Source organism: Phlebotomus papatasi, chromosome 2 (genome assembly GCF_024763615.1).
Source record: "Phlebotomus papatasi isolate M1 chromosome 2, Ppap_2.1, whole genome shotgun sequence".
Classification (NCBI taxonomy): Eukaryota; Metazoa; Arthropoda; class Insecta; order Diptera; family Psychodidae; genus Phlebotomus; species Phlebotomus papatasi.
The window spans coordinates 93,773,496-93,783,307 of NC_077223.1; the positions used below are offsets into that span (position 1 = coordinate 93,773,496).

Genomic DNA, 9,812 nt, shown 5'->3' on the forward strand with positions numbered 1-9,812 from the left:
TAACTTCAAGCAAAAAAAACTCTTAAAAATCCCGTGATATAGATTTTGAAAATGGTATGTACACTTCCCTTGACGACAACAGGGTCATATATGACCCGGAGTTTTTCCGAGTTTTCACGCAATTGAATTTTTTTCCTCTCTGAACTATTATATTTGATTATAAAGCATTAGGAAAAACTCAATTTTACATGAATTCATCTGCTGAATAAAAGTGTGACGCGAAAGAGTTAAGGGTGGCGAAAATACTGACTTTACCCTACATAACCTCATACAGTGCTGTCTCTCTATATGCACAGTTTGGGTACTTTTTTTGACAGTGCTCTCTCTGAATATGCACAACTTTTTTTTGAAATTCCCAACGGTTTTTTTCCTTTCTTTTAATAAATTATTATTTTTTTATTGTTCTAGAATTTCCCGTGTTATTTTAAATATAATATGAGACAGAAAAAATAAAATTAAGAAAATTAAAAACAAGAAAAATTAGTTACCAAGAAAATAATTTTCTTTATTACTTTGTCAAAATGGAAACAAATTGATTTTGAATGCAACCGACACAAAAGCTGTGCATATATAGAGAGTGTGCATATAGAATAGACAGAGAGACAGCACTGTACATTCAGGCGTACTTCAAAAATGATTTCATAAACTGACTCCCGATGGTAGGCAAACTTGCATAATTGTATGTGCATAATTCCGTCAGGTGAATAATCCCGAAGTGCATAATGCCGGGACTGAGTGTAAAGTCAACAGGGCTGGAAGTAATTAGTTGACTCTATCGAGGTCACACTGTATTTCAATTCACAGAGATGGAGTTGATTACTGTGGCTAATTTTGCCCCGATCTCCCCTATTGCTCTTTTGAGTTCGGGCTGTAAAAATTATTTTCTAACGATGCAATGACTCAATCGTTCTGAATGGTCAAAAGATATGTACTTTCGAAGAAAAAATTTGTAGTGCGTGAAACCTCGATATTTTACACTCTGCGAACTTTCTTCCATTGTTAATTTTTTTTTCTTGAATATTGCGGTTTTTGACCTTTGATATTAATTCGTCAAAATAAAAAGAAAATCGCGAATATCAAAAATGTGCGAAAATCTCAAACTAATCACATGTTTTCGGTGGAAACTTTTCTTTTTGTTTCCCAGTTTTGAGATAAAACCAATGACCATGGGGAAAAAATGGAAATGAGTGCTGAATTTCTTATCTCTTCCGGAGGGGGTGCCCCAAAAGGCAAGACAACCAAGACAAATAGTAAGGCAGATGTTTGACAAAAATACACTTTTATTTAGCTGTGTGAAAAGTTTTACAATTAAATTTTTTGACAACTTTATCATCATTTTTATTAGAGTATATATAATTTGTATATATTACAATTTACATGTGGAACAGTATCACTTTCGCATTATCTCTACCCATTTTTTTCTTTATTGTATTCATAGTTATCTGCATGGAAAATTGCTAGGTGTTGCTTGGAACATGGAATAACAATCTTCTGATGTGATCGTCAGAAGGGCAATTGAGGAAAAAAAAGAAGATAAATCTGTTACTTTTTTTTCAAATGGTGAAGAGATAATGTTGGAATTTGCAATGAATCGAAATCAATTAATAATTGTAAAATAGCATATATGCAATTTTGCCATTCAATAGGCCATTCTTGTGCAGAAATCCTTCCCTCTACATATCCCTTGGTCTGCGGAGAGGGATGAAGTGACATGTAAAATAATTAAATTGAAAACACTCGGCAAATGATGCAATTGAATAAATTTTCCTCTCACATTAGTTTTGCAAAAACCTTCATCGAATGATTATTCACAATTGAACATTTTCAATAAAATTTATTCTCTGTGAGAGTCTTCAATATTCCATCAACAATGCCAAATGGAGGATATGTTGCGTCATCAATTTATCCTGATTCCCTGAATAGGACTGCATATTTTAATTAATTACTATAATTATTCAGTTTTTTTGGCGGGACTTTTCGCGCCCCATAGACTAGATTGAGGTATTTTTATTGTAATAATTATTCCCATATTTCCTTTTATTTATTTATTTTTTTTTTGCAAATTTCCCAGGAACATTTCTCAAGCCACGTGAAATTTTATCACAAATATATGTGACTAATTATCTTTATCATTTGCACAGTGAGTCACCTGCCAAAGGGCAGTGATTTTGCATGTATGAGAAAATCACCAATTAGATGAGATTGGATGAAAATTTGTAATACTTAGCATAGACTTGGCAAAATTGCTGTTTCCTGTTCCACATGACTCCAACACCTTCTCTTTCATCATTCCGTGCCCGATGAAACGCAACAAATGCCCCGGGATGAAGTATATGACCAGTTTTCCCGGAACGTGAATAGAGGATTAAATATGCAACAAAGAGGATATTTTCTGGGCACTGGGATTCACACAATTACGAATCCAGTCCACGTGACTTGCGCTTAATCCGGGCATAGGGTCCAACAGCAGGATCCGTGATGAAGTCATAGAGTACTTTGACCCAGGAGGAGTGTTGGGGCATATTATCGTAGAATTCTGGGGCAATTTTTCGCACTTCCGGCAAACGACTTCCGGGAATGGCAGGAAAATCATGATGTTCATTGTGGTAGCCAACATTGAAGGTGATCCAGTTGAGAGGGCCATAGTACGAGTACGTCTCAAATCCCTTGGCAAACATGTAGTGCTCACTGATGAAGTGTCCAGCCACAGGATGCAATCCCATTGCAAGAATTGATCCAATCACCAGGTAAGCCATCACGCGCCAACCGAAGAAGTACACCACGATAGCATCAAAGATCAACTGAATGACAGTATTGATGATCTCCAGCTGCGTGGGGGGCTTTGGGTTGACAACGAGTGGGCGGAAAATGTAGAAGAATGGCTGTAGTACCACCCAGCAAAATTTTCCCCAAGTCGTGCAGAACAGTTTAGCTTCCAAATACGTTGGAATGTCCGTGTCTGCAACTTCATCTCCCTGATACCGATGGTGCTCCAGGTGGTACTTCTTGAAGGATATCGACATGGGCAGCCCAATGGGTAGATTGCAGAAGAAGCCAAATAATCGATTGGCCATAGGTCGAGCATGCCCGAAGGCCAAATTGTGAGCTATCTCATGTACAGCCAGCATGAGAGAGTGATTGATGACACCGCCAAAGCAATAGGCAGTGAGAATGATTGTTGGCCACGAGCGATCCTTCATGACAAACAGCATGAGCATTTGCATGAGTACCATACCACCAGCCACAAACTTAAAGTTGGGATCATAGCCAAAGAGTTTCTTGATTTGTGGATATTTTTCCAGCATCACTTTGCGGCGTGACGCATGAGGTTCCTCCGTGTAAGTCCATTCAAAATCCGTCCTGGACACCTTTTGGCCCATCTTTCCAGTCACTCGGGGAACACTTGAACCGTCACACAGCTGCCACACCCCAAATCACGCACTGAATCCACTGAATCAAATCAATTGAGTGAGAAAATCACCGAAATATAGCGGCTCAATTATGCTAATATCCAAGCGACATCCACCCAACAAAAAAAACTGCGCAATTTGAGGTTAGATGTGGCGGACTTTCAGGGGGCGCTGACTACTTGGCGGGATATTCAAAAATCCTGCCCACACTTTTACTTTTTATTCCATTTATTCTCGCTCTCCTCACGCTAAACTTTGATCTTTCTCCCCAGACGCACCAGCAGACACTCCCGATGTGATATAACTGACTTCTCGTACTCCTAATTCGATCATTCAGAGATTAATCGCGTGGAGATTCTTGTATCTCATCGATTGTAATAATTGAAATGATAAATTAAAAATTGTCGAGTGCACGAATTGTTTTCCAGACCCAGATCATGCAATTGATATCGCTGAAAAATGTGAAGAAATTTGTCCGTTGCGCGACACGATCACTCGAATGTGCATGCGGTTTTTAATGAAGACAAGGGGTAATTCATTGAGCGGAACTCGAGCCTCCTTGAAACTTCTATGAAACTTGTATAATGTATAGTCATTCGAGGAGAGTTGGAGTTGCAACAGTGGAAGAGATGGACCACTTCGTCTCCTGCCTACACGCTATGCACGATCTCCACCTCATTTAGTCTATTTGTGCCCTTCAACATTCTAATGAAAACCCCCAAGTCACAGCTTTCTACTTTTAAAATTGTACGAGAAAATTGAAATTAAATTTTTTGGATGTCTGAAAAATGGGCAAAAATTTTTATTTCGCCATAAGAATACGTGTATTTGGGGGTTGAGGAGAGATGGAACTTAATAGTTTTGGCAACACTTCCGGTGTGAATTTTGGTCAATGTTCTTCAAAATCTTTTCAAGTAAATCTTAGATATTATTTTCCCAAAATTTCTGGTAAGACTGTCTTGATACACTCAGCGAAATTGCCATCGAAGTATATGAGCCACATATTCCACAAAATAAATCATTTATACTGAAAAAATAAAATAAACTCCAATAAATTTAATGAAATAGTGTTCATGTCTAAAATCACTTCTCTCCTATTCTAAATTAATAAAATAAACTATAAATATTTTGCTAAAATTAGGGGTGTTCCATCTCACTCTCACTTTTTTTGAGTGCCTCAAAATGTAACGTTTTTTAAATCCTATTTTTCGAAGTGACTATTTTCATCTAGGCTTTTCTAATATTGATATCTTAAATTTAGAGTCTTCAAATGATAAACCAGTGAGATTCGTCTTTGTCTTGCATTCAAAATGTAGGGGGAGGCTTTGATCGTTCGCATATACGCTACCTTCAAACACTTCATATTTCTCCCATATTCCTTTATGAATCTCACATATGGCTATACATTGTAATAGCTAGCCTTAAATCCCATCTTTCCTGAAAAAATTGAGAGTCTAATCCTTTTTTCCTAGTTTCAGGAAGCAAAAAATAAAAACAGGTCCAAAACTGTAATTTTGCTGTGCAATACTTCAGACGATTGTGCACAAATTATATCACTTTTCAGAAAAAACGACTATAACAGAGGGTAGAGGGGTTATTAGGGTTCAGATTTATGTAAAAATCTTTTAGGCTGAAGAGGCACTTTTTGTGGGTGGATGAAAATTCACAAACTTGACTCACATTCATCGATCGCACATAGAAGACTGCTTCTTTCAGACATTTTCCAGGAAACTTCATTTTAGATACGATCCCTCATAATCACATCTATTGTAATCTACCGATTTAATCTACCACTAAAAAATAAAACTTACAAAAATTAAAGTTGATAAACAAGAAGTGATTTGACTCAAATAGACCGCAGTTGAGTATTTTTTAAGAAATTTTGCATTTCTTTGATATAAAAATATTTTTCAAGCTTGCACAAACTGAATGTGCAATGAAAGAATCACATCTACAATAAGCTCACACAGTTTACAACTGATTTTTGACAATCTTTGACATAACCTCACTTTTGTATTGTTTTTCATGTCAAAGAAAAGAAATTGTCCGTAAGAAGATGTTTTGTGAAAATTTTAGCCTGTTCACCCTCTGAAGCTCAATATCTGTGCTAAATCCGGATTCCTGCAGCTGCAGGAACAGCGAAATCTTCAATGATGCGCATCCAAACGTTTTTGTGCATATCCGGCTCCGTGGAGGAATGGTGGAATCTTGTGTGGTCTTCTCGCTTGCAGAGTTTTAGTCAATTTTTAGCTTTAAAAACTTATTGATTCGTGTAAATTTGGTGATATTTGGACTTTTCAAGAAAGTATTCATCAGATTCAACCGTTTCCGGAGTGAAATTCTCATAGAATCGAGCAAAAAAATGGTTTTTAGTGTCAATAAAACATCTCTGAGAAAAGTTCCAAAAAAGTGATATTAAAATGTTTTATTCCTTGTACAAACGGTTTAATCAAGTAGATTAGAGTTCCCTTTAAACAATGATGTGCAACTTTTAGTGTCCGGTGCAAAATTTACGGTGAAAATGAGGTGTTCAATGATGGCGTGAATCGTGTGCGAAAGTAGAAACTTGATTCATCTATCGGACAAATCGCCATTAAATTTTCATTTTCCTCTGGAGGAAAATCTAAGGATTTCCTGGGATTTTGTGGGGTGGGATTATGAACCTTATAAGTAAGACATTTTTTTTGGCATAGTTGGAGAATCCATACGGTTTGCATGGTAGTCAGAAAAAATCACTGAACTTGAACATCATTTTTGTGTGCGAAAGTTCAAAGCCTCCCCCTATCCGCAATATTGAATATAAAAAAGGTGTTCCATCTCTCTTCGAATGACTATATAGTAAGGTGGGGTAACTGGATCGTTTTCCGAAGAGTGCTACTTAAACGTTTGTTTTTGGACTGATAAAATTCTTTTTTACTTCTTCTAAATCCATAGAATTATTCACTGTTTCATTCAGAAACATAATATAAAAAAAATTATCAAAAATATTAAAGAAAATTTATAAAATAAGTAAAATAATGATAATACTGAAATAAGTCAGCATGCACTAACTAGGTCGCCTTTTCGCTAATTCAATTTTAATTAAACCTTTGGATTTAAAATGCTTTTTTCACAAGGAAAAAAAAACAATAAATGTTTTCAATCAACCAGCTGTCATTAGCGAAAACAAAATTTTTAGTAAAGAACCCAACTGGCACAACATTGAAATGAATCGATTACACTCACTTATTTAATGGATAAAAATATTATTTTTGCTTTTTCTCAAACTTGAATAGTGACATTATGTTACTTTAGTGACTATATTACGGAAATAAAAAATAAAAATATTATTTTAAGTGGATTAGTCATAAACGATCCAGATAACGAAGCGCCCGGATTAGCACACTTGACTGTAAATTGTGTAAATTACTTTGGAACCTTTAAATTAAGTTAGAAATAAGAATTATTTCAATTTATGGGTTGATTAAGTTCTATTAATTTAATTTTATTTTTGCTGCATAGATGAGGTTTGACTTTTGGCATGTTAAGGGGGTAAGCGGGTTTGAGATAGGAAAAAAAAAATAATTTTGTCCATATTTTTTTTTTATTTTTGAACTATAAAATTTCGTAAATTCAGATTTTCCTCTATCTGATAGAGTAGCTCTTGGAAGATAATTTCACCGGAAAATTTTAGGAAAATTGAACCGTTGAGAAATAGCATGATCACATGATCACACCCCATCACACTCTCATTTTTCCATTGTCACGTTTTTTGCTAGCAGTTTCATCTTAAATCCGTAAGACTAGTATTTTCTTTTAGGATATGAATGTGGCTCGTGCTTAACAGAAGGATTTTTTTTAATTTTTTTTCCGATTTTTGGCACAACTTTTTTCAAAAAGTTGTTTTAAAAGTTTTTTTTTATATAGAAATGATTTCGCTCTTCTAAAAACGTTGTATTTCTTTTAAATGTGTGTGTATTTTTAGAAATGTTTCAATAGTGGAAAGTTTTCTGGCTTCGCACAATTTCAGGCTTCGCATAAAATTTATCTTTGAACACTTTGAACATTTAACATTTTTCCCATATTACTGTTACGAATCTGACCAATCTATTGCTATATATTTTAATAGCTCTAGACTTTGTAAAGTGTTCGAAGCCAGAGTGTGTGCAAAGTCTGAAAGCCTTTTTCTATTTCAGATCTCCAGGATCGTTTTCATGTTTCTGGAAACGTTTCGTGTCTTGAGGAATGTTTGTGTTTCTTGGGTGCATTTCTAGAAATATTTCTGTGTTTCTGAAAACATTTCTGATTCCTGTGGTGTTTCGTGCTTGCGTTTCTAGAAACATTTCTGTACCAAATGGGTTAGTGTTTCTGGAATGAGCTACCCCTCAACCTCTTTGTGATGCAGAGGCCTTCAGATCGATTTTTTATAGCCTCGATAAAATAAAAAAAAGAAAGACAAGTAAAAAAATGCACTTCTAGTTGGTTCAAAGTAAGAATCTCATCGACCATAAGATGATCGGATCTATTTTTTTTTGAAAGACGTGATAAGGTTTTATCAGCTTTTATACACCTTCTTCAAAATCACCTTCCCAGGTGCTAGTCATCGAAGAATCTGTTGTCACTTGAATCACCGGTGGAAAAATCACAGAGTTTCAGAATAACCGTCTCATAGAGGGGAGAGAACCAGTCGATAACTTGGACAAATACGGCGCCTTCGTACGTGATTGTCTGCACGGTGTTCCTCTTGTAATCCTCAAAAGTTAGCTTCAGAGCCAATTCTGAGAATCCCGTGGCCAGGGGACGCGTTAGGGCTTTCAGAAAGACATCGTGACCATAGAATTGAGGCAAGGGACGAAATTGTCGAGTGGATATCAAGAGAAAATGACTATTTTCAGCTGGAAAACTTTTCAATCCTTTGCCCTCCTCGAGCCTAATTTTCCGCTTCTCTTTGTACGTCCGTGGCCTGAAGGTGTAGATGAAAGTCCATTTTCGCTTCTCTCCAGGCTTCTGGCAAAACCACGATGATTCCAGGCGCTTCCCAACGAGGCAAACAGGATCTCTGTTTGTTCGCTGGGGCAGACTTGCCTTAAACGGAGGATATGTGTAGAACAATGATCGAATTACTGCATTTCTCAGACCCTCTTGCTTCCCCAGCAATCGTGGCTGGAGCTGAGATGGAAGTTCTGCAGTCCTTGTGTAGAATCGTCGATAAAGATGGGACCAGAATTTTGCCATACTCACCACACAGGCCGTCTTCTGGCATATCAAGGCAAATCGCAGAACATCCTCCGGCATTATGTGTTCGGAAATTAACCACCACACATCAATGCAATAGTCTGCATAGGTCTCTTCAACATTTTCCTGCATTTTCTCAGCTGTTGCTTCACAACTTTCCGGGAGATTTTCATTGGAATTCTCCAGAATTTCTCTTTCATTTCTTTCTGCAAGTTCCACCAACTTTTTGGTGCTATTGCACTCTACAGACTGCTTTTTCTTCCCTAGAACAGGTACTACTGAGTTTGCACAGTCATTTATTGTGAAATCTGCAAAGGAAAACTTGCTATTTCAGAATTTTCCTAGCAAGAGGGATCAATGTGTAACTAACCTGCAGCAGCTTGATATTTCTTGGCTTTGTTTTTAACTTTTTTCGACATTATCACAGTCAGCTCATTTTACAAGTATTTTTGAAGTAGATTTATAACGAATAAAAATGAAATAAGGGTAATTTTATGAATTTTCGCAAGAAAGTTTGTCCTAACCTCTAAGATTGTTTACATTTTCACTGTTAAATGGAAGCAGTGTGGCCAACACTTCGATGACAGTTCCTTCTCTCTCCTCTCTTCTTTTTATGTTTTTGGCTGTCAGACTCAATCAGGTCCATATAGCCATTTCGCTCTCTTATTCACATACGAGTTCCATCTGTTTTTCTTTTTTTTCCCCATATGTTTGTTCCGTTTGTTCCCTCTCATCTCTCCTTATCATTTTTCATTTTGCTCCATCACAAATCCTTTTTTGCTCCCTTATCTTTTAACATACTTCCTTCTTGATATTTTTGCGTTCAGTTTGTAGCTTTTAAGGACGGTGAAAAACTGTTTTCCAATTATTCACCGGACGCGCTTCGATCAAGGATCGAACCGAGGGCCTCTGCGTCACAAAGCCAACACTTTGCCTATTGAGCTACCGAGACCCCTGACAGTTCCTTCATCCCTAAAAATTATGGAAATTTTAATGACCGTGACACAAGACGTTCCAGGAACTTTGTTCGGGGTTGAGTGGTGAAAATGCTGTGGGGAATTCGCAATTTTTGAATTTTGAAATAACGACATTTTTTTAATTACAACTGACCAACAGTTTTTTACCGGTTTTAACCGTATTTTTAATAATAAATCTAAAATATATACTAAAATTAAATTTATTTGCATT

The 9,812-nt window shown here is 36.4% G+C and overlaps 2 protein-coding genes across 2 annotated transcripts; both read right to left on the reverse strand.

Annotated features, from left to right (window-relative positions):
- Positions 1-1,262: 1,262 nt before the first annotated feature.
- On the reverse strand, positions 1,263-3,783 carry LOC129802461 (sphingolipid delta(4)-desaturase DES1). The gene has a single exon (XM_055848273.1). It carries the CDS (start codon positions 3,378-3,380, stop codon positions 2,415-2,417), a length of 966 nt encoding a protein of 321 aa, XP_055704248.1. The 5' UTR covers positions 3,381-3,783; the 3' UTR covers positions 1,263-2,414.
- A 4,151-nt stretch (positions 3,784-7,934) lies between these two features.
- On the reverse strand, positions 7,935-9,577 carry LOC129802463 (transmembrane protein 183-like). Its single transcript, XM_055848275.1, has 2 exons — positions 8,995-9,577; positions 7,935-8,932 (listed from the first exon to the last, which is right to left on the reverse strand). The coding sequence occupies exons 1-2, from the start codon at positions 9,041-9,043 to the stop codon at positions 7,986-7,988; spliced, it is 996 nt and encodes a 331-aa protein (XP_055704250.1). The 5' UTR covers positions 9,044-9,577; the 3' UTR covers positions 7,935-7,985.
- Between the last annotated feature and the right edge of the window lie 235 nt (positions 9,578-9,812).